The sequence below is a fragment of the Ammodytes marinus genome, assembly GCF_949987685.1.
Source record: "Ammodytes marinus genome assembly, chromosome: 11".
NCBI lineage: Eukaryota > Metazoa > Chordata > Actinopteri > Uranoscopiformes > Ammodytidae > Ammodytes > Ammodytes marinus.
The window spans coordinates 25,821,846-25,847,370 of NC_137215.1; the positions used below are offsets into that span (position 1 = coordinate 25,821,846).

General features: G+C 40.8%; 1 protein-coding gene across 4 annotated transcripts in view; it reads left to right on the top strand.

Moving 5' to 3' along the window:
- The window catches only part of smap1 (small ArfGAP 1), a 90,430-nt gene that overhangs the window by 16,259 nt on the left and 48,646 nt on the right, over positions 1-25,525 (top strand). For 3 of the 4 annotated variants that reach the window (XM_080036239.1, XM_080036241.1, XM_080036240.1), the window contains exons 4-6: positions 3,224-3,299; positions 12,348-12,416; positions 18,553-18,618. In XM_080036239.1, the coding sequence (XP_079892365.1) occupies positions 3,224-3,299; positions 12,348-12,416; positions 18,553-18,618 (211 nt within the window). The remainder of the gene's footprint in view (positions 1-3,223; positions 3,300-12,347; positions 12,417-18,552; positions 18,619-25,525) is intronic. The other variant, XM_080036242.1, reaches the window with a different exon arrangement.

Here is a 25,525-nt window from a genome sequence, read left to right on the forward strand (position 1 = left end):
AGGCAAAATTATAAAAGGAAGCTCTCCCTGCCCCACACAACACTAAAGTGAATACAGTATAACAGCATACTGATCACTTTAACCCGAGGTGAAATCATTCCTGCCGTGGTCCTTCTTCTGTATCAAGACAGCGAAATTACAGTTTCACATCTTAACTTTGTGACCATCAAATTTCAGCTTGGTCCGCACATCCCCAATCATTTCCAGCACTAGATAGGAAGTGACAGGCACGCTACGTCAGAGTCACTCTGACTCCGCACATTAAATCAGGGCCACCTCCAGCAGTGTGTGTGTATTTGTGTGTGTGTGTGTGTGTGTGTGTGTGTGTGTGTGTGTGTGTGTGTTTGTGTGTGTACGCACACACGACCTAAGCGGTGCTTTGCAGTTTGCCCTTTTTCCACCATTACAAGACAAGACAGCTGTGTGGTTAACATAGCAGCATATGTTCATATTTTTCCACCAGCGGACTGAAATAAATAATCTCCCTGAAACGCTGCTCATATTAATACCCTATCTTGTATCTGGCAGGCCCATTTTGTGCGGGTGGTCATCATTCTTCACTCTTTTTGAAGTCCATTAGTCGTTCTGACAGCAGCGCCGCTGGCTGAGAACAGCAGATAACAGACCATGGGATTATAGGCAGCAGCAGCCTGAATGAGTGCAAATGTTTTTCACCATGTGTGCTTCTGCTCACACATCACTTTGGCCCGGCTATATACTGTGTTCATCAGTGTAAATAACAAAATGAAGTTGGATTCCCTCACCATATTTGTTAATTTGTCTTCACAATCTACATTGGTGCAATTATGAATGTTTACACAGCAGCAGTGTGGTCTCGTTCAAGCAGTTTTAAAATAGAGTTTGAATAATATGGGTTTATAATGGGCAATATATAATATGTTATGTTTGGAAAAAGTGTTGAAATAAGCCATATTAGGAAGGATTTATCTTCATATCGTGCTATCTAAAGAGTTTAAATGCATTGTTGTCAAGGGGAAAAAAACTGTTGAAATGATTATAAATCAGTTGAAATGATAATGTAACGCAGTATTTTCTTAATTTGGTGCAGCAGTATAGGCTTTGATTCATAGTTTTGCATCAAATCTGACCCTTGGATTTCAACACCACAGCACTACAGACGGATGTGTTAACATTCTGTGGATAGAACTACAGTTTGTGCTATGTAACTTCTCTTTTGTACTTCCACTAGGGCTGTGAAATCCCCATGTTTACATCATTTTATTCCCTCAGACAGAGAGGGAGGTTTTCAGTGGAGACGGATTTGCCAGACGTGTGCACTGAAAAGGACCTTTATACGTGACTCGCAGTGAAAAGAATATAATGAAGTTTCAAGGGACCTTTTAGACAGCAATTGTAGAAGGGAGGGTTTGGAAAAATGGATTTTCTCCATATTGACTTAGGGACCGTCAATAAAATACTGTCCAGTTTACACAAAACCTATTTTTCAATAGCTTTATTAGTTGATTGTCAATATACATTATATTCAAAGCTGCTGGTTCTTTGAAAAAGCAATTGTATCTAGAAAATGCTGGAAAGGGGCTAAAATGTCACTCTTAAAAAGCGGTACTATCCCTTTTCTTATCTGGCATACCTTAGCATTCAGCATTAATGTACCTAAGTAGTGGGACCAAGGTCGGTTTATTTTCCTGACACCCCCCGCAGTATGGCAGCTGCTAACCACAGCACCTCAGTAGACACAAGGAAACATTAAAGTTCATACATGATCGCTTAAGGTGTTTTTTCAGTTCTAGTGTAATGTCACTTACCATGTAATAAATCTCCATCCATCTCACCACAGCCATACTGCATAGACCATATATCATTTATGTTAAAGGTCATCAGTGGGCCCATATTTCAGCCTCTCCTGTTCATTCATTGTGTTTTGTTGGTGCCTCATCCGTCTTCATCTAACACTCCATTGTGGTCACGTGTACGTAATAGCCACCAGTTCATTTGGTGTACATTTATCCAGGTCACTCTCTGTAGCACTGTGCTGAGTATCATAGTGTAGCCAGCCTATCTGTTCTTCTTGTTGCTAGTCAGCGCTAATAAATAAGCGCTGTGTTTTTAGATGCAGCACCCCGTCTTCCAGCCAATCTCGTAGCTCGACTGGTGTGTGGACGGGTCATGATTTTTCAATCTTTTCAAGTCTATTACTCCGTCCGACAGAAGCTGCTGAAATATATATGGTAAAGAGAGTCTGGATTAAAGCACAGTAAGAGTATGTGAGTGTGTCTGTATGTCTTTTCATGTTATTTTGATATTGACAGGAATCCTATTTAAATTTGTTTGATGGAAGACAATGTCCGTATACTCTCATTGGCAAGAAGATGAAATCCATGTCTAGATTAAAACCTCTTCCATCGGGTTTCCCACTGGCAATGAAATCTTGAGAGAAGCACAAGGAGAATCATGGAATTTGAATAATATTTGGGGTGGTTTCATATATACCAGAATGACTCTGCCTCCAATTCATTGTTACACATGATTCACATTTTGTTGACGACCTATGTAACCGAAATTCATAAGCCCATCCCCTGCTATGGTTAAGGTTTGGTCAGTTAAGGCACAACAACTTTTGAGTATTAGGATACAGCAAGATGATGGTGAGTGTTGGACCATTAGATCATGTTCTTCAGCCCCTTTTGCTTCCAACAGACAACGGGTTATATAACTCACACAACCCCTTTAAAGTCCTTTACCAATTAAACTTGAATATTTTCAGACATTTTACACAAACGAGCGATGCTCTTGTTTAACCTTTGGGAGAACCAACCCAGTTTGCTACATATCATCTCCTCTGTAATTCTAACCTCGTTCAGAAATTGAAATTGGCAACGTCCTAATCATAAAGCTTTTTTTTGAAAGCCCGCAGTATCAAACACCCATTAAAACAGGAAATGTAAGGCTCAAGACTGCTTTCATCCAGCATTCCAGAATTACAGTATGTTAATCAATCTGTGTGTGTGTGTGTGTGTGTGTGTGTGTGTGTGTGTGTGTGTGTGTGTGTGTGTGTGTGTGTGTGTGTGTGTGTGTGTGTGTGTGTGTGTGTGTGTGTGTGTGTGTGTGTGTGCGTGTGCGTGTGCGTGTGCGTGTGCGTGTGCGTGTGCGCGTGCGTGCGTGCGTGCGTGCGTGCGTGCGTGTATAAAGAATGTTTGAATATTTCTGTGCAGTTGTTCAGTCCTTAATTTGTAACCTTCAGAGCAGTGGAGATCTTTATCCGGGACAAGTACGAGAGGAAAAAGTACTACGACAAGGAGGCCCTGGCCACAGCTTCAGTGAGTATTAACGACACTGCTTGTTTATCATCTTTTTTTATGTTATTATCAGTCAGTCCACATTATTGTTCTAACTGTGGTACAGAGCTGTCATGGTTGAAGGCCATTTCACGACGTTGTACATCAGTTGAGTGCTTGTTGCATATGTTTGATGTAAGGGCCCTTTGATGCAACAGTCCGCTTAACACGTAAACCAACGTAAATGCAAAATGGCAGCTTTTCTTTAGCCTACTTGTTGTTCCATTTTTTTTTGTTGAATGGCTAAGACAGGTTTTTTTTCTTACCAACGAAAAAGAATTGTATACAGTTAGATCTGCATGCACAAGCTTTTCTTAGAGGAGACATTATCTCTTTCATTTTGGTGATGAACTGCAAACTAAGGCTGAAATTCTAGAAACTGCATTAAAGAGTTTGTGCACGTTTTTTTTCCGCTGCTGTTGACTTGAAAGTTGAAATGTGCTGCTTATCATATTTGGCATCTTTTCCTCATACAAGGACATTTTGGATGGGTTCCAGTGTTGAGTTGTCTGTGCCTTCCCAGCATCCTTGTCTTTCACTCACTAAGCTTAGTTAAGTTTATATTTTGACAATCGCTTACTCACTCAGTCTGCACTCAAATCTATCACACCAGGGAATGTTTCTTTAAGCCTAAATGTGCGGAAATGCAACAGCAACTGTTTGAAGTCCCCTTTAGCCCAAAACAACACAGTCCATTTGGATCTGATATAGCAAGAGTAGGCGCAACGAGGAAATAACCTTTCAAAAAGTAGCGTTATCTTCTGATACAGGTCCATGTGCGATGCCTGTGTACGTGTTTGTTTGTGTGTGTCCTTGTCAAGCCTGAGCCATCTTTTGTGTGGTTGATGGCAGAGAATGGACTTGATTGCGTGTAGGTGTGTGTGTGTGTGTGTGGGTGGCTACACACTTTCCTTCTCTTGTTTCAGCAGAGATTATCTGTGTGAGGTGTGCGTTTTTTAAGTGTTTCACTGAGTGGGTTGCTTCTATACTGGGAATTACGCAAGGCCTTTGTGAAAGCTCACCGAAGTGTGTGTGTGTGTGTGTGTGTGTGTGTGTGTGTGTGTGTGTGTGTGTGTGTGTGTGTGTGTGTGTGTGTGTGTGTGTGTGTGTGTGTGTGTGTGTGTGTGTGTGTGTGTGTGTGTGTGTGTGTGTGTGTGTGTGTGTGTGTGTGTGTGTGTGTGTGTGTGTGTGTGTGTGTGTGCGTTCCTGTCCTGAATAACATCCCCTATGAGTAAAGTAGATACAGATTCACTCTCATTTTTACTTTGTAACAATTTTGTCTCTTGAGCCCTAACAGTTTGACTCATGTAAGTAAGTTACGCTTCGCCTGTTCTATAATTGTAACATTAAACAGCAGCTTTGACTTTATCTTTGAATATGCTTAAGCTTTGTAATGCTGCAGACCACTGTGGCGACTTTATCTACTGATATTGGAAATGCCTTAACTACAAACACAGTGCCTCTGTTAAGAATGCTGCTAAGTATTTTATCCCTGTGTACAAGGTAGCATGTTGCTGTCCATTGGGGGTGGTGCTGAACCATTCACTAATGCATGTACTGTATTTGGAGGTAGCAATGTGTTCTTTTAATTGGTTTGTCCATTGTATCGCCACCAAAATCCTTTTTTGTTGTGTCATTAAAATCTCTGGGTGCTAGCTGCCTCAATATATGTGACAATTTGGCTACAAACACAAACTGAACACAGCAATGAGTTGGAAGTGTCAGAGAAATGAAAAAGATTCTCAAACAGGAACACTAAATGCATAGTGTCTTGTTGACAGCAGTCTTTCTCTGGCACATCCTTTTTTCATCTGTCTGTTTCTGCCACATTTCTTTGTGTTCCCTCGTTCTTTCCTCCGCTCTGTTTTCCTCCGTTTGTGTTTGTTTCTTCCCTCTTGCCTCCTGCCTCTCTTCTCTGAAGCGTCGCCAGCAGCCAGACTGTGATCTAGGATCTGTTTTCTGCCACCCACACAGACGGCTCGGCTTTTATATGCAAATTAATTATTAAAAACAACTCATTATCACTTTAAGCAGTTTTGTGCAGATGGAGAAAAGAGAGGAGAGGAGAGGAGAGGAGAGGAGAGGAGAGGAGAGGAGAGGAGAGGAGAGGAGAGGAGAGGAGAGGAGAGGAGAGGAGAGGAGAGAGTGTGTGTGTGTGTGTGTGTGTGTGTGTGTGTCGGAATGAGAGTGAGGCATTTCTTGGTGCTGAATTAATTGTTGAGCACTTACAGGAAAGAAAGAGTTTGTGTCTTTGCAAGCTTCGTCACTGTGGCTACATCCTCATTCTGTACTGCATGTGTTTATTACCAGTATGTTTTGCGGGCAGGTTAGTTGAGAGCAGGACATGGTCGGTTTTAATATTCTAATATGACAGATAGAGTTTGATGTAATTGGATTTAATGTCCTCTGTCTTTCTTGTAGGAATGATTATTCCTCTTCTAGGTTGTTTCAAGGAAAATGCATTGAACTCGAATTGATGCTAATGAGACAAGTTGACGGCCCTCCACACGTCTCAATCACTTCACAATGATTGATGGCCGTGGGTGCTGACGTCGGGCTGTAACTCTCTCTCTCCGAGAAGCAGTTCCGTTGTTGTTCCGATTTGCACTGACTGTGGACAAGACCTGGAAGATTGGCACCTGGTCCATCCACCTCCTGTTTTGAGATAACATTACACTTACTGAACACACAGCAACATCCACAATTGACTTATTTCAGCTAACGTTAGCCACCATTAGCCTCTGCTAATACCAGTTATAGTATCACCACTCAAACTCAGGTGTTATAATAAATATGCACTGATATGGAGAAGTTTCAATTGATGGTCCAGATACTCCAGTTTTGGACATTGCAACAGATCTGCTGGAAAATATATTTTTACACTCCAGACCAAATATATGGCATTCAGAAGGCGTTCTGGATGCAGACATGGACTGCAAGTTTTAGTGCATACACAACTTTGATGTGCTGGATTTTGATTTGTTTGTTTATCAGAACAATGGAGAGAAAGTGTTATTTTTGGATGGACTGCTCACAGTGGAGTGCATGAGTGCATCCACTTCATCACCATAGCCCATGCAGCATGAGCTCATTGTTCTGCCATGAGTAAATTACCGTGTGTGTGTGTGTGTGTGTGTGTGTGTGTGTGTGTGTGTGTGTGTGTGTGTGTGTGTGTGTGTGTGTGTGTGTGTGTGTGTGTGTGTGTGTGTGTGTGTGTGTGTGTGTGTGTGTGTGTGTGTGTGTGTGTGTGTGTGTGTGTGTGTGTGTGTGTGTGTGTGTGTGTGTGCACACCGGTGTATGGACCACACATTACTTCAATTTTACCGGCTCCAAGAATACATCAGAATGCATCTTGCGGACCCTCTGTGATGACCCAGTGATTGGCCTGAAAATGTCACGAGAGAAGAGCACAGTCACCCTGGAGGAAGACTTTGCTGATTTCAAACCTTATTTGCCTGTGTTAGTCACAGGGATGACCTGTCTGCTAAGTCCACAGTATTGCCAATGTTCTTTGCTTTCCTGCAGCCAGCTGTGTCAGACTACTTAACTTCTGCCTTTTCACAGACATTTGGTATTCTGACGTCAGTGGAAGGCAGAAGAGCTACAGGGAGAGTTTGGCTGATGTCACTCTTGTTTTTTGTTGAACAGGCAAACACAGACATTTTGTTTTGAAGGAGTGAAGACTTAACAGTTAAATTGGACATGAACCAAGCAATTTTCATCCCTTTTCAATCAAACATAGTTTTTATTTTTAGCATTTGTATCTGCTCACAACAGGGAGTGGCAACTCCATATTCACTGGGTGCTGGCTTGGCACCATAGAGACTGCCTGTGGAGCTAGTTTGGTGAGCAGCTGTGGCTGGCCAGCTAATTGGTAACATACTAGCTTCTGGCAGCATGTTAAATGCCATATATTTTGTTTGAGTGTAAAAATATATTTCCCTTCAGATATGTTTCCAAACTGAAATGATAAAATGTCTGAGTATTCTAGACCATTGAAACTTCTTCCAATATGACACCTGAGTTTGAGTAGTGATACTAAAACTGGTACGAGCGGTAGCTCATGGTAAACCTTAGCTGCAATAATACAATTCTGGATTTTTTTTCTGTGTATAGAAAGTTCAATCTTATCTCAAAACAGGAGTTCCACCTGTGTAAAGACAACAAATGAAAGAATAAGTACACAAGACAAAGCATTGGATGGACTAGGTGCCTGCCATACCTGCAGCCTGCTAAGTTTAACCAATTAGCAAGCCTGCTATTGCTGTTGCTAGCTGGACAAAAGTTAACACGCATTTTATTGATGAGACACATTTTTAACTTTTGTCTGGTAGCTATTTCATGGCTAACTGCAAAACATTTTTTTGATGAATTCTACTGACCTTTGAGATCAAATTGTTGACTCATTCAGTCAATTACCTTAACATCTACTGGATGAATTGGCACACCGTTTTGTAAATAATCATTCATGGTGCCCAGATATATTCTAATGGCCTGTGTGATCCCTTTACTAAAATACCTCAACCATTATTCCCTCAAGGTGAAGTGTATTCAAATCAAATCAAATCCATTTGATTTGTATAGCCCAATATCACAAATAGACATTTGCCTCAGTGGGCTTTACATTCCATACAGTACGACACCCTGCCCTATAACCCTTAGCTCGGCTGAGAAAAAAACTCCCAGTAAAAACCCTTTATCAGGATATTCACTTGTGTGTTCCCCTGCCTTCATCATGCACCACATTCAGGTCAACACTTTAATGTGTGCAATGCCTGCTAAACTAATGACATCTCCATCAGACTCAATGGGGAGAATTAAAGATTGGAGGCGTTTGCATAGATACTGCAACTATGTCACCAAACACACAGTTCAATGTCCTTTGGTTGACCATGACTCCATTTTCTGTTAGAACTCTGGAATTATATTGCGGGTTTAAACATCCGAAACCATCCCTCAGCTTGCATACTTCTTCTTTTATTAGCCTCTGTACAACTATACCGCTTTACTTCAGCGAGTGCCTTCTGTTCCATTCCAAATGAAGCTGTTACAGGTCTACCCAGGGGGGCAAGTTTCAGTTAGGATGTTAAGAACCACGTGTCAGCCTCACTATCTGGAGTCACTGCAGCAGATAGCCAGACACTTCTATCTCCAAGTCCTAATATCTATTCAACCTCTGTTCATCCTCTTTTACCCAGCCCACACTACTCCTTGTGTTATCAATCCACTCTTTATCATTCCGTCCCCCCCCCCTCTCTCTCTCTCTCTCTCTTTATCCCTTTCACCCTCCAGCCTGGTTTCTCTTTATCTTCATCATCAGTCCATCCATGCCTGTTTAGTGCTGCGTGTGCATCCACTGCAGCATCAAAGTCGGGAGAGAAGGGAGTTTTGAGAGAGGGGGAGGGGCTAAAACATAATGCCTTGTTTCCACTGAGAAGCACAGATCGGTTCGGTCCGGCAGGGCACGGCAACCCTAGATCTAGCTTGCAATTCCACTTGCCGAGTTGATTACACACGGAGGTTTATGTCTCGCATGGGAATGACTATTGTCGACCGATCAACAGATTGCAGTGTGTAGCTCCACCCTTTTCAGGACCCTTTGGTGCGGTGTGGTACCCCAACAGAAGGGTGACAAAAATAGGTGTGCCACAGTTTTGCTTATTTTATTATTCTGCCCTTCCCAACTTTTGACGGTGGGGAACGCAAATAAACGCGTGCCGAGCCGCACCGAACCGCACCGCTCAGTTGAACCGAGGCTTAAAAGACATCAAGAGAGAATGACTAGGGGATATAAAGTGCTCTGAATTCACTTCACTGCTGCCTCTCTCACCACCACAGGCAACAAGAGCAGGAAGTCTTTTGATGCCTTAACAGCTGAGGAGCGAGGGAGGGAGGGAGGGAAGGATGGGAATAGAGAAAGATGAAGAGAGAGAAAAAAAATTCTTCTGTTCTGCCCTCAGAAAGACACAGTCAATGATAGTTTTTACCCTGAGGTGCTTTTAGAGAGCAAGGGGGGGGGGGGGGGGGGCAGTGAGGGTGGATGTTAATGATGTCACCCCTTTCTGGGAATTCATTTGTCCCTGGCTGGTTTTAATACTTAGTGCTTGGTGGATTTTAACACCAGGACTCTCACACAGTCCCATTAGTGACTCCCATCCCCTTAGCCTCATTTAAGTTTCCGACAAGAACAAATGCAGCAGTGTGTGTGTGCACAGTGGGTGTAACACACTCTACTGGTTCAACCTTGTGGCTTGTTCACTCACATCTCCGACAGTCTTTTTCTTTTAACGGTTGAAATGATAGACCTATAAGTAATGAAGTGGCAGCTAGTCTTTTATAAAGCACTTGAAAGTAATACTTAAAAGGACAAGTATCTTACCAGGGAATGACTTTGGTAGAAGTCAAAGTCTCATTTTTTGAATATTACTTGAGTAAAAGTCTGAAAGAATTTGATATTGACTGTACTTTAGTATTGGACGTAAAAGTGCACATTTTATTTAGGAAATGTAGTAGAGCAGTGGTTTTCAAAGGGGCGCGGGGTTATGGCAGGGGGGGCGCGGATGAATATGTTAAAAAAATAAATAACATTTTTAGTTTGTTTTTTAATATTAAGATCACGGCATAGCTGGACAAGAGTTCTTCTGCTTCGTTCCTCTCACTGCATTTAAATGCATTCATTATATTACAGAGAAATAGGTCTCGTTAAAGAAAAAGAGCAACAAGCCCAACCCAGAGGACCCTGCATACATTTTTTTATTTTAAATTAATATTTTTATGGAAAATCCATGTCTTTCTTCAATAGCTTCTGATTCATCAGACCCAGTGTCTCCAAATTATTTGTTCACACAAAATTCCTCATATTTAGCCTCTTAATTTTCCTCTCAAAGTGCACCAGATTCATGCATTTCACTTTAAAAAGGTGAAAATAAATCTCCCGGGGGTGTGCCCCCCGGACCCTCCTAGGAGGGTCTGGTTCTCCACTGGCTACTATTTTCACACAGCAGGACATTGGAGGCTCTAGCGAAAAAACACTGGGTGTGTGAATGACATTTAACTAGTCAATAATTTGGGCAAGACACACAAAAATGTTTAGAATGTTTCAAAAATATGTTTAAATTTGTAAAATAATTAAAAAGATCTTTCGAAACACACAGGGATTTAGAAAAAAAAATGTGGGGGGGGGGCTCCGCTGAAATTTGTTCTCTGAGGGGGGGCTCACTCTCTCACACTTTGAAAACCCCTGTAGTAGAGTAAAAGGGAAAGTTGCCAGAAATATAAATAATGAAGTAAAGTACAGATACTGACAGTTAAAAGTCTACTTAAGTACAGTAACTTAGTATTTGTACTTTAGTAGATTGTGTCTCCATAGAATTTGATTAATAGTTCGGATGTTTGCACTGATACATGGATGTTGGATCAAGGTGTGAGTTCCGTGGTCAGGAAACCAAAAGCCAAAACTCACAGAAATGGTTTGAACTATATAGGGAACTGTCCCAGCTATTGGAGACGTGTAGCTCTGTGATGAATCACTCTTACAATCTCTGCAGAGGAAGAGGCACACTACAGTTTATCACAACTGTTGTGTTGATGATAAATGTATTAAATAAAGGATTAAAATTGTCCTCGTCAAGGTTAAGCAAACAACTCATAGTCAACCTCCAACACAGATTCAAAACTTTCTGTGCTTCGACCTAGCACACCTGCCGCAGAAGTGTGCAATCACATTTTTTCTGTTTCATAAAGAATTATTATCAATATTTTTGGTTTGCACAATTTCAGTTAAGGCTTAATCCTTATTACTTAATCCTTATTCTGACAAATCTTATTTTTTTTTTATGTAGTTTATTAAGGCTCAGTGTTCAATTCACGTATGTCCTTCACTTTTTTTGTCGCTGCTCATATTAGACTGCTAAACACATTCATATTTTTATCTTTTTAATGACCGGATTATTTTCCACTATTTATTTATTTTTGGTGGAATAATCATTATGCTTAGCTGTTTGGAGACACAGTCAGTAGAGATGAGGCACAAATCTTGAGGGAGGTAGCTGAAGCTGCGGTGCATGTAGAGAGGAAGCAAACCGCCAGATGGCATGGAATAAACAAGGACGTGATAAAGTCAAGGCCAAGGTAACAACGTTAAAGGGATAGTTCAGTATTTTTGAAGTGGGGTTGTATGGGGTACTTAGGCATAGTTAGTGTGTTACTGCATGGAGATGGGGGACAGTAATTTTTTAGGAGTTTTTAAGAAGGCGTCACTGTAGCAGAAGTCAGCCATGTAGTGCTGAAGAGGGGGCCAGAAGAAAAACTTTTTTTTCTCCTCCACATATATAAATGCTAACCTAAATATCCTTTCAATTGTACACTAAACTGAGATCTGAGGTCGTTAAATTGATTATGAAATGAAATCATGTTTTGGAGGCAATGAAAAATGTCAATATTTTCAGATCCGTCAGGTATTCTAATCATTTTGCCCACCACTGTATATATATTTTTTTAATGATTGGTACTTGTCCAACTAAGTTCAGAAAATTTATTATTATCTGAGGATGACACGGTTGCTGTGACCCTGTTTGATCACTATTTGCAATTTACCTACAAACCCTTTTTGATAAGCAGAGAAAATAAGAAACGGCTTGTGTGAGAGCAACCAGCTACCGTTGCCGGGAGACTGCAGTTCAATTCAAGCCTGACCTAAGTCTGCCTCACAGGTCAACGGCAGGTTAATGGAGGTCATCCTTTTAACTCTATAACTGTATGTGTGGGTGTGTGTGTGTGTGACCCTATTTTCACACCATTCTCTGTGCTGTCTATGAGGCTGACTATAACCTTGGCTTACAGCCTCTAGTGAAGCGAAGAGTATAGCGGAGAAAATCCCTCCTTCATTCCATGTAATTAACCCTACTGTCTCTCTCTCTCTCTCTTTTTCTTGATGCGCTGTCTTCTTGTGCTGTTCTCCTTGTTCTTTATGTCTGTCTTAATTTTATTCTCTGTCTAACATTGTGTGTGTGAAATGCTCTTGTCTTCCAGCAGAAGTCTTCTGAAGCGGCCCCTCCCTCCACCTCCCCCTCCTCCCAGGCTGACAGGAGCAGACAGGAGGTGCACTTCTTTTTTTCCTCTATTCTGTGTTCTGCTGTGTTTGTTGTTCCGTTGCTCTGTTGTCTTGCAGCGACTGTATGTCACTCTAAAAGAGCAAAGGTTCACGAGTCAGCCGACGCGCACATTGTTTTGACTAGTAGGTGTATAGATTTTACCCAATGGTTAATTTGGCTAGTTTACAGTCTAAATGGAATATAATGTAATAATGATATAATATAATAACATAATAGAGATAATGTGGGCTTATATGCAGTATATAGATGTAAATAAGGTTAGCTAGTTCACAGATTAAATAGTATTGTTTATTTAGTTCCCAATATGACTTGTATATAACATTGGCTCTATTAAATCTAATTATTTTTCATGTATGAAGTACTTATGCAGAGATAGTCTTTTACCTTATGGAGAAGGCGATCAGCAGTCACTTAAAGAAGTATCGCTGTAGCTAAAGGCAGCGTTGTACTTTTGCAGTGGGGACCAGTAGAAAACGTATTTTTTTGCCACATTTATATAATGTTTTATATATGTCCCACAAGCCCGGTCTGAGCTGGGAAAGACAGCGTTTAGCTTCAGTTCCCCTGACTCCTGGAACAGCTTACAGCAACAAATTGTAATGACTGGGGGGCGGGGGGGGGGGGGTTTGGGACACAGGTGCGGACCAAGGGGTGTCTGAAAGTTATCCCCGGAGGGATAACCACGAAATCGCACAAGTGACTACAGGGGAGGGGGAGAAAACAAAATGCACAAAGCTGTAAAGGGCTACCTTTTAATATAGCAAACTAAAGCAAGAACAAAACCACCGCTGCCAAGCAGCTGAATGGATAGACCAATACTTCAACAATTATCTTCTCTAAACTCAGAGAGCACCTCTCACCATCACACAGGGCAAACAATGAGCAGCACAGAGCACTGGAGTCTCAGGGCATATATAACCTCTTCACACCTGGGTTCAATCAGCCAATCAGTGCCACACACCTGATTGCAGTGAGTGAATCAGTCACCCTTCTCACAGAGGCGAAAGATTTCGTGCCCTCACAGGGCTGAAATCTTCTGTGTCCTCACACAAATTAAAATGAATACCATGATATCCTTTAACCAATTTAAACATACTATCTTAAATCTACCAAACTCTAACTGTAACTGTTTTAATTAGGCCGTATTGTACTTTTACAAATTAAATTTTATTTCCAGCCACTCTACACCTCTGTCTAAAATGTTTCTCTTTACCAGCTTGTTGTGTATTTGATGTTGGGGAGAACGGGGTAATATGTCACACGGGTTGGTTGTCACAATCGTTATATCTCGGAACCAGAAGGCGCTGTCTGTGAAATGTTGTTATGTAAATATCCAGAATTGGGATCAGAGGTCACCTACATAGTCTTCCTTGGAGTTAGACTGCTGAATTTGAGGTGAGAGGACTGTTTGTGCTTTTCATGTCAAATCGAAAATATTTAGCTCCTCAGTATTTTTCTTCTAGGCTTTTACACAATGGGTTTATAACAAAACACTTGTTACCCATAAAAAGTGTGAAGGGTAAACTATATTTTAGATTGTGGTTAGCAAGCTAATTAGTTGTCAGATGGTTGTTGGCCTTGAAGCTAGCAAGAAATTCAAGTTGGAGTTGGTTGTCACATTTTTTGTGGGGTTGGTTGTCACATGTTATCCAAAGGCTGCAGCCAGAAAAGGAACCCAATAACGAAATAAATTGTCAAACTGTATCCTCACTGACACCCCAGAGAAGGAAAGAATAGAGCAGGAAAAGACAGCTAGCATGCAAAAGAAAAATGGGCAACAAAATCAAAAGAACCCAGTGCATCCCAAACTAGACCAGCTGCCAAGGCTACATTAAGTTATGTAGGCGTATTTGTCAACTTGACAATGCAATTATACTTTCTTGCCTTCTTTTTAAGATGATTCCCATTAAGATAACATTGTGACAAACAACCCCATAGTGTGTGACAACCGACCCCTTGATGGGGTTGGTTGTCACAATTTGTAAGGGTGGCTTTGATGATTAATTTCTTCTTTATTACAATAAGATAGAAAAGGTGAGGGGTACACATTTCAAGCCAACACCTTAAGCTTCAATTTAGGGGTCGGCAACCCGTGGCTCCGGAGTCACGTGTGGCTCTTTCATCCTTCTGTTGTGGCTCCCTGTGACTTTGGAAAATAAATAATGAGTATTTTATTAAAATTTTATTTTATTTTAGTTTGTTCATTTTAAAATATAATTCTGAATTTGAAGATTATGGTAAATTTGTAACATTAAAATAAAACATTTTTAATATTTGTAGCGCCCAAAATATGCGTCCAAAGACAAAAATGACATTGAACAAATAGCGCTGTTCTGCCGATACGTGAGCGCTGCCGGGCCACAGGAAGAAATTATTGACTTAATACCGCTAAAAGGCCAAACACGGGGGGAGGACATCTGTGAGGCTGTCTTGGATTGTTTAAGAACCAAAGAAATAAAGACCACCCACCTGGTGTCAGTGGCTACTGATGGGGCACCGTGTATGACAGGAGCTCATAAGGGCTTTGTGACTTTACTGCAGAAGTCACTGGATAGAAAGTTGCTGACATTCCATCAAGAAGCACTGTGTGCGCAAACATTTCCTCCGGAATGCACAGAAGTAATGGATGTTGTCATTCAGATTGTCAACAAAATAATGGCAAAAGGTTTAAATCACCGTCAGTTCCGCGCATTACTAAATGAGGTGGACAGCGCGTATTCTGATCTCCAACTGACTGCACACTCCAGTACACGCGATGGAACACAGAAGCAGACTGCGCATTTTTTGGGTTGCATTGTTCGTTCAATGCCGGTGGATAATATTTGGATAAGTTTGGATTTGTATCTCCTAAATAAGAGGAGGACAGGTGACTGCACGCTGTTTGCATTTTTAGTTCAGTGCGGGTTGGGTAAGTTTGGATTTTTATTTCTTAAATACGAGGACTCAAATAGACACCGGGTATTTTATTTGAAATTAAGCATCAACCAAGTGTAAAATGCTTTTTGTTACATGCAGAAATAAAATTCTGTGTTCTCTGCAGCAGTTCGTTGATTTCATAAATGCAACATAGTATAGTTTTCTGTACATAGCATACAGGTTATATGTATATATATACACGTATATATGATGTCAAAATGGGTTGTGGCTCCGGGTGCTTTCTTTTTATTGGGAGGCGGTCCCAAATAGCTCTTTGAGTAGAAAAGGTTGCCGACCCTTGCACTAGAGTAAAAAGTGTGCCTACTTACCCCGTTCTCCCCTATTTGCATTGTATATTGTGTATGTATTGTTGTTTTTGTTTCTCGACATCATTGCAAATGAGGGTCACCCCTAAATGATATCTCGAGTATAAATAAAGGTTAAATAAATAAATAAATATATAATAGCAGCTTCACTGATTAGCCATCTCCATACGGTAACGGACTTAATATTCATAAGTACCTCATGTAACCCCACTTCAAAAATACTGAACTATCCCTTTATCTTTTAAAACACATTGTTTGTTGGATGAGAAGGCAGACACACTGCAGCTTGGAGTGGCAGCTTGCTTAATGTGAAAATGAGATGAGCAGCATTAAATTAAATGTGTTCAATTAACAAGTGTAGCCTACCGACTTTTTACAAACCTTGTTTTTTTCGTGGGCTCTAAATACCCAAGCCCCTGATGCAGAGCCATTAAGTTGATTAGCTTAAACTATTGATACACCCAATAACATGACATTAACTACATTGTTTCCCTTGAGGGGACTTGTCACTCTGTTGAACAACACAGATTCTAGAACACTCATAGTTGCAAAGTGTTATTTTCGTATCCCTCAAAAACCATCGCTGGCTTAGTTTCATGTAAATAGAATGTTTTTTGTTGTGTATTCTCCTCTTGTTTCTACCTGGGTCAAGTTATAAATTATAAATCAGCCATGCTTCACTGAATCCTCAGCTATATTTACACACCCACTAGCTAGGTACGTTTTTGTTATGCTTGCTGGCAGTGTAAAAAGACTTGGACTGTGTCCTAAAACCCTCCCTTAGTCACTCGTCCTCTATTCTGTCAACACTCATTAGTTGATTGGATTGTGAGCAGTAAATTGAGATTTCAGACCCTCTTAAAACCTCACATTGGGACTGTTATCATATATGCTGTAGGATTATTTAACCTATGTTAACAGTTTAATTTTTTTTCCATTTTGGACATTGCATTTTAAAATCCCATAAGGAGTCTTTCAAGACACAGCGCTGGTTTTTAGAAGTGCTTTTCCAGCATAAACCTTTGCATAGATTCAGTGCTCCTTATAGTTTATGCTTGTAGCCATGCAGATACGAACCGATTAAACAGCCACAGCTAGAAACACAGACAACATGATATGTGGGGGAGGGTTCCAGATGTAATGTGTGTGCTTAATGAGTGTAGATCAGACCGGGGTATAATAACGTGCTAATGCTGCTCTTGCTAATTAGCCTATGCTAGCCTCATTGGCTCCTAGCTACTAGTGTCAGAGACTCTTTGCCTATTAAACTGTCAAACTAGCTGATGGATGTGTCAACACAAAGTATAATAGCCTGTGTGCTCTAAATGAACAACTAAGGCTATCAATCAGCCTGGACAGAAAGAGGCTGGTGTCTGTAACACTGTTCATGTGTAAACAGCCATTGTTGCTTGGTTGCCCTCCATAGAAACTTGTCTAGAAATTCAAATGCAAGCTGGAGTAAACTGTTTTTTTCCCCCCTGCAGCAAGCCTTGACATTTGACCCAGGCTCTTTCTGTGTGTGACGGTTTTTATAATATGTGCTGGTTTTTCAAGTCTTAAGTCCAAAAAAACACTGACCTCATGGGTATACTCACAGAATAGCAAAAATAATAGTGCCTCTGGAAAGATGATAAATTCTCTCAACGTCCATTCTGATTTGCATCATTGTAAGTATGTATATATTGAGTTTATTGTATTCTCGGGACAAATAACCATAAATAAATATAAAAAGTAATTGCATTGAGAATAAAGATAGAGGGAGCCGTAGAGAGATAGACACATCATGTTATTATTTCCATAATGGCTAGATTCTAGGCTTCGGCTGTTAAGGTAAAGTATTTTTTTTTGGCAACCTCGACGGTCATTAGCTTAAGCACTGGCTCATTTACATATAACAAAGCAAGAGAAGAACCATTAACCTGAAAACACTACATCAACTCTCCGTACGCTAATAACGTCTGCACATTAAAACTGCATTGTGAGTGCATTAGAATCACATTAAGGAATGAGATCTAAATTGTTTTTCAAACTGCTGAGAGGTGCTGCTCGTGTTTCCTCCTCCAGAATATTATAATGGTTTTCCAATGGTGATTCAATAAAGAAAAGTGCCTTCTCTTTCTGTATTACTAAGCAGTGTCATATGCTAATTCTAGAATTGCATGACGGAAACCTCAATATAGTATGTTGTGATGCATCTTTACTGATGAGTGTAGATACACAACACATTAGCGTCTAATAGGAAATATATTCAGAGTAAATTAGATTAGCCGTATATCATTGAATATGCGGTTAGTAAACATAAATTAAAGATGCACTATGTAACTCTGGTTGCATTAGAGAAGTGAACGTTTTCAATGGTATATCCTCATAACTTAATAAACAAACTTTGCTCATGGGGAAATGTAATCCCCTGGAACACTGTTTGAATTTAGAAAGCTTAACTGAAAAGTTACTGTTTCACTGTTGTTGTTTACAGCAGCAGGGCCCACAGTTTGGTTAACCCACATAATCTAGTCGTGCCTAAAAAAACATATTGTTTTGATTCATGACGAATATAATTAATCAATACCAAAAATTACTTGTAGAGTAAATATGTTGTGTTAACCAACTGCTGGCTCTGCAAATGTATACAAATCCCCCTCCCCTGAAACTGCATAGTGCACCTTTAATTAAAAAAATAAATCACTGTATGACCCATTTAAGATGACAAGCATCCCACTTGTAGGTCTATTACTGCCATGTGGGAGACTGAGCAAGCAAAAATAAACCCTTACAGATAAAAAAAAAACTTCCACACACGTTTATAGTGTTGTCTGTATTATGTTGGTGCAAATTTGCCCTCCCTCCCCTTCTAACACTTTGTTGTCCTTTTTTTCACAGAAGAAAAAAGAGGAGAAGAAGAAAGAGAAGGATGCTGATAAAGTGGAGAGACCCAACAACACAAAGGTACGAGTGTTGACCACGTACAGACAATAGGTCACGGGATGCATGTTCATCCAAACCATCTTGGTCTGTCGATGAAAAGCTTATATGAAAAAGAAAATATATCGAACAAATTTCAGTAATGGGCCTAGGCATATGTCTTTTTAAAAGCTCATTCAACACAGCTATGGCCATGGAAAAACTGGCCTGTAAGTTCACCTACAGTACACAGCACAATGACAATAAGAGAAGTAATGCAGACAATGAATCATGAATGCCACAATGAGGGCACAGAGAAGTGCTGCTTTGTGTGTGTGAGTGTGTGTGTGTGTGTGTGTGTGTGTCTCTCAGGGATGTGTGTGTGTCTCAGTGATGTGTGTGTGTCTCAGTGATGTGTGTGTGTGTCAGTGATGTGTGTGTGTCTCAGTGATGTGTGTGTGTCAGTGATGTGTTTTACGAATGCACGATGTGTGTGTGACAACGGTGCGGGTGAGAAAGCCTGTGCGGTCGCTCCACCTTTGTGGTTTGCAGGGGACTGAATCCAGGAGGGAAAATGCCTCATAAACATTCATGTTGCTCCTATAGACGCTTTGGTTGTGCTCCATGTATCAGTATGGATCACTTCCCCATTCCCATTCCCACACACAGGAAAGTAAACACCTGGGTTCGTCTTTCACAAAACCGTGTACGTGACGTGAATACGCTGTAAGCTTGAAGCTGCGTCAAACAAGTCACCCAATTCCTAATACATTAGAGTCATAATTGTCTCTCTATGTGAACACTCTTTCTTGTCTGTCTGTAATTCAGCGTAACGTAAGGAGTAGGCTGAAATTACTGACGTCCGCAACAGAGGTCAGCTGTGTGTGTGTGTGGGTGTGTGGGTGTGTATGTGTGTGAATGCATTTTTCTGTGGAAGACAGAATGTTTTTGCTTTTGCTTTTAACTGAGAATGTGAATGCCTGCCAGAGCTGATTCTAAGTGTTCATATCTAGTGTGTGTGTGTGTGTGTGTGTGTGTGTGTGTGTGTGTGTGTGTGTGTGTGTGTGTGTGTGTGTGTGTGTGTGTGTGTGTGTGTGTGTGTGTGTGTGTGCGTGCGTGCGTGCGTGCGTGCGTGCGTGCGTGCGTGCGTGCGTGCGTGCGTGCGTGCGTGCGTGCGTGCGTGCGTGCGTGCGTGCGTGCGTGCGTGCGTGCGTGCGTGCGTGCGTGCGTGCGTGCGTGCGTGCGTGCGTGCGTGCGTGCGTGCGTGCGTGCGTGCGTGCGTGCGTGCGTGTGTGCGCCTGCCTGTGTTTGTGAAAGACAGAGAAGGGAGGGCAGCACTGAAAGTAGAGAATGTGTGTGTTTCTGGGTCATGGTTAGTAAATTCAGAATATTTCCATGGCCTGCAAAGCGATGAGGGAATAATGTACTGTAGCTCTCAGCGGTGTGTGTGTGTGCTTCCGTCTACAGGGAAATGGAATGAAGGCTATGGGCAACTATACCCACTGAGAGTGAAATGTATCACAGTGGTCTATCCTGTAGAACGAACATTTGTGATTTGACTCCCATCTGCTCATAAATTGGACTCTACAGCCTTTTATTACCTAATACAATATATTTGTTTATTTCTGAGAACAAACCTATTCATAAAGTCATGTTGTCATATCCACGTTATTAGCAACCACTGCACCATTCTGCTTTACATACTGTATATGCATCATGTCAGGGAGGAAGGAGCATATAACAGGGATTGGAATATTATGTTTGCTGATCGCCAATTGAAGACCTATTCATCTGTCAAAACAGAGTTTGATTGGATACTAACAACATGAAATGTTAACTAAGGAGAAGTAGAGTCATGACCAAATGATTGCATAAATAATTATCAAAGTAATTATAGTCTGCACTAGTTAGTGTGAACAGATTAGTGCATGTAATATTTGACCTAGCCTCTAGGGGCATCATACTATAAACAAAATTCACAGTATTACAGCATCTAGGTTGTATGGCTCCCATGTTTGTATAAACGGCCCTTTTATATTTTTGAAACCAACCTTTGGTGCCAGGATCTCCATCATCTATGCATTTCTTTTGTCATAACTCTTCCTCTCCTCTGTCAACATTATTCCCTTCCACGAGCGCAGGTCGCTTGAAGGGCTCCTGCCACTTTCTTTCTTTCAGTTGAAATGAAATGTTGATTACATTTTCACCTGATATATTGACATAACGGCTGTAGCCTACCGACTTAAGCTCACTTCATTTAACTTATGAGTGAAGGACCTAGTTCAAAATTGTAAATTTGATGAGCTTTAATATGCTGTATGATTTAAAGCTGAACTGGGAGAATACGACCCCTAAAAACTGACTTGACATAATCCACCAGAGAGAAGAGTCTGTTGGAGTAGGACCGATAGCAACCTCTCCACTCACGGTAGTATCAGCATCATCCCTGGCACTTAAATCAAGCAACTTGCTAAGTGTCATGTTGACCTGGCATAAATAAAAGGTGCTAACAGAATTAACATGAGTGACAGCTGGCTGCTGTCATTACCCCGGTCAACGCCGGTCCAAAGGGAAAAGCTGCTACCTTAATGTTTTAACTTTTCATGATAGAGTGACAGCTGACAGGCTGCAGTAGCTTGTGAAGGACTTTTTTTTCAATGCAATAGATACAATGTTCCCTATGCAAATAAACATCAGAATCTCTAGTCTCACATGCGGTCGACTTTATTGTAAATGGCCTTCTTCTTTCTGAGATCCATCAGCCTCTTGATCTAAGGCCATGGTTCTCAGCAGGAAACTGATTGACTGCCTACTCTGGGTAGGGAATGAGTCCTTACCTAACCCATTCAAGTACCGTTGGTCCTGAGTGAGGAGACAATGGAGCGTGAGATTTGCCTGAGAATTGGAGCAGCGGGGATGGTATTGCATTTGCTTTACAGCATTGTTGTGACAATGTGTGGCAAGGAGCCGGTTGAGGTGGTTCAGGCATATGATAAGGATGCTACCTGGACTCCTCTCTGGAGGTTTTTCAGGCACGTCCAGCTTGGAGGAGGCCTCGGGGAAGACCCAGGAATGGGTGGAGAGATTATATCGAAAATTTGGGGTCCTTTGCTAGGGCTGCTACCCCCGCGACCCGACCATGGATACAGGGTTGACGATGAGTGATTGAGTTGTCGGGCCTTCATCCTGTTGTTTGAGTTTACCTTCATGTCCACAGCTTCATTGTTCAAACTGGTAGAAATGATTATCTGATTCATCTGTCTCGGGTTATTGCTGTGTGAATGTTTCCAAAGCTGCTATGGAGAACGCTGCTGAGCTGTCATACGTTTGCTCCAGTGTCGGAGGAAAAATCAATGTTGAAAAGAAATATTGCATTTGATTTTGATGGCGGCGAATGCAAACTGCATATGATTATTCCCGATCAATGAAAATGCCTCCGGACTCTTTGAATGTTGTTACGTTTCAGAGCTCTCAGTAGCTGGGATGTGAATCGTGGCCATCAAAGTGCATGAGATTGACTGATTGATTCAGCCTGACTTTGCATCCATACAAAACACTGTTATTTGACTTTGAAATATAAATACAAAGAAAACCAAGTCAACGTGAACCTAATGAAAATATGCTCTTGATATTTTTAGTCATTAAAAAAAAAATTATGTCGATTTTATATATATATAAAAAAAATATGTAGCAGGATTGAAATGAAGTACATTGAATGATTCAATTAAAAACGAAGCATAATTTTGGCATTCAAAGTTAGGAAAACAAAAGTCCATAGTTTCATTAGCTAAAATGTTTAAAACAATTACGAGATGCATCTTGTTCCGCTTACATTTGCTACACAGGTTACACAAGAAGAAAATATAGAATATATTAAGCCGCATATAGACAACTGCTCACATGTTATGGTTGCCTTTGTATGAGGGGAAGAAAGACTTTGCCTTGAATCCTAAATACTAGAGCCTGTCCTTTGAGCTATTGAACATTGGTGTGTGTGTGTGTGATACATGTTGTATGTTGCAAGCATGTGTGCCTTTTGATGATCGTGTGTGCCAGCAGAGATATGCGGCCGTTGTTCGGCTCCTTTTTCTTCTTCCTTATCAACCAAGCTCCTGCTGTCGGTGAGCCCCAGTGTCAAGGAGATATTTGAGGACATTTCTGGTGTGTGTGTGTGTGTGTGTTTGAGAGAGGAGACTTGTTAGTCTAAGTGTATGCTGACGTGCTGGAAGCTGTATAATCTCCAGCAGTAAAAACATGCTGACAGCCATGTTTCCCTTACCTTCCTCTGTCACTCAGCTCATCTTTTCTCTCACTCTCTCTCTCCTTGTTTCACTCTCTCTTGTCCTGTTCTCACCCCCTCAAACTAAGACTTATGCCTCTTTTCTACTGGACAGCACAGTTCAGTTCGGCACGGTTTGGTACGGAACACTAAGCCTAGATCTGGCTTGCGTTTCCACTGGCCCGGCAGATATATAACTATAGTGACATCATAGCAGCGGGACACAGTGTAGCCCACTGATTAACTCAATGTAGAGGAAAAAATACCACACAGTAAACAAAGAGCTGTGCGGCAACATATTTCTCTAAACACAAGACTCTTCACTACTTGCCGAGGGAACTACACACTGCAGATTTTCCATCACACAGAACTGATGATTCTGTCGACCAATCAACGGATTGCAGTGTGTAGCTCTACCCTTTCGGTCTGCTTTGGGACGGCTTGGTGCCCCAGTGATTGGGTGACAATCACAGCAGAATGCTTGTTTTGGTACCCTTCTCAACTTTTGACAGTGCAAACTGTGTTGCAACGAACAAGGCTATACTGTACCATCGTGTAAACCATACCATTCCACCATGCAACAGCAGCTCTGTCATCGGCACACGCACAAACACACGCACACGCCTTAATCATCAGACATATTTCATTTTCTCATTCACTTCTCTTAATTTCCTTTCTTCTTCAGAGAGGTTTACTCAAGCAGTGCTTTGGCTTTTCTCTGCTTTTATTCAAATTCAAACAAAAAAAATGAGTGTGGAATACTGTCAATGCGCCAGCTGAACTCATTTTACATTCGGAGGGAGTCTTTAATCAATATGGATTCTTCAAGGCTGATTCTAATATTGTTGAATTGCAGCTGCAGTGAAACAATATTCTGGGCCGATCTTTCATTTTTTTAAATTAGATATTTTTTAGATATGATAAAAAAAAATAGTATGACAGGAACTCATAGCACGGTGGATAATTCTTTGATATAACAGTCCATTGAACCCCTGAGATTTAAATTATTGAAGCTGATACTACATGCATATTGAATGTGTGTTAAATCAGATGAAATTAGTCACTTCATTGTCACACATTTATGATTAAAGTTGCAGTAATATCTAATCTATTGATGAATACATAATTGTATTGTCAATAAAAACCTCACTCCAGCGAATTTCATGTTAATATTCCATATATAGTCACACTAGGGACTCACAAGAGATAGAATGAAATAAAATGTTGGAATTTGAAGCCTTAAATTCAATCTCCGATACCCTGATGTCATCATCAGGTATATTTTCTCAAACACACGCAAATTACCTTTGACTCTGAAAATTACAATGTACACTTCCTATCATTATAGATGGACTATGAATACAAATATTTAACAATTAATAGAGCGAATAATCATTAATCAAAATCACAAGTTGAAGCCATAATATATTAATTCATCTACAGAAGGAAAGCTATTCAATTTTTTCATGAACTGTAAAGAGACCAACAATCAAGTCAGAGGTCACAGAAGAAAACATATGTAAGACATACTGCCACACACACCAACACATATTCATGAGGACATTAGAGTAGCACAGGAGGCACTAAAGGAAAAAGGAGACAATTGAAATGCTAATTGATCAATTATTAAAATGCCTGGAAGCCACCACAGGAATCTGTTTTTAGAAACACCAGAGAAGGGCTGACCTTCAAACTGAAGTATGGTTTTACCTTTGCTCTCCTCTCCTCTCCTGTGGAAATCAGTAGAATGTAGGACCTGGTAAGCGCTGCCAAATTAAGACTTTCAATTTCATTATTTCCCTGTATTTTTTGAAGTAGCTCTGGTAGGGGGGGTATTTGGATTTTTTTTATTTCCTTTCCTTTTCTGACTTGATTACGTACACTTGAATTTTAGTTTTGGTATAACTCTTTGGTTGGATGATTGAGTAGTATAATTTAGAGGTGTGTCATGTGAGGGCAATGGAATACATTCTTCAACTTCAGACATCTTTATTTTATCACAAAGGGCAATTCAGGTGAGTTCAGTTCAGTGATTGGAAACTTAGGTTGCGTTCCGAATCGCATATTATTTTTTCTATTCTACATACTACATCCGACGATAAAAATAATCTAGTTAGGATGCAGTAGGCAACTAGGCATACTATTGGGACATACTTTATTCTCTTATGTCATCATAACATTGCGCCTTGATCTTGCCTCTTGCTTTTATATCCGTCGCATCCCTGTTTGTTTTCATATGGAGGCTTCGTCGATGTGACGTCACTTCACGTGCGCACTGGATTGTGGGTCAGAATCGCCCAAATAGGAAAATAGGATGCAGTTTTCAACACTAACAATCTTGGCCGCATGAAGTAGGACATCCGGGTACTTCTAACCATCCTAAATCTGGCCACAAGAATCGGGACATCCTAACTCTTTTTCTACATACTATATAGTAGAAAGTATGCGATTCGGAACGCTACCAATGAGACAGACAATTCCCACTTACTGATGTAGAACTGATGGTGGCCACTTCAGAGGCTGACCAATGAAAGGGTTCCTTGACTGATGTTTAGCCATGTCTCTAGTTCATGACCCTGATCCCTTACCTGCTTACTCATCCATGGATGCTTTTACTCTGGATGGACAGCTATATGCTTCAGCTCTAAACATGGAAAAATATAGTGCCTTGAT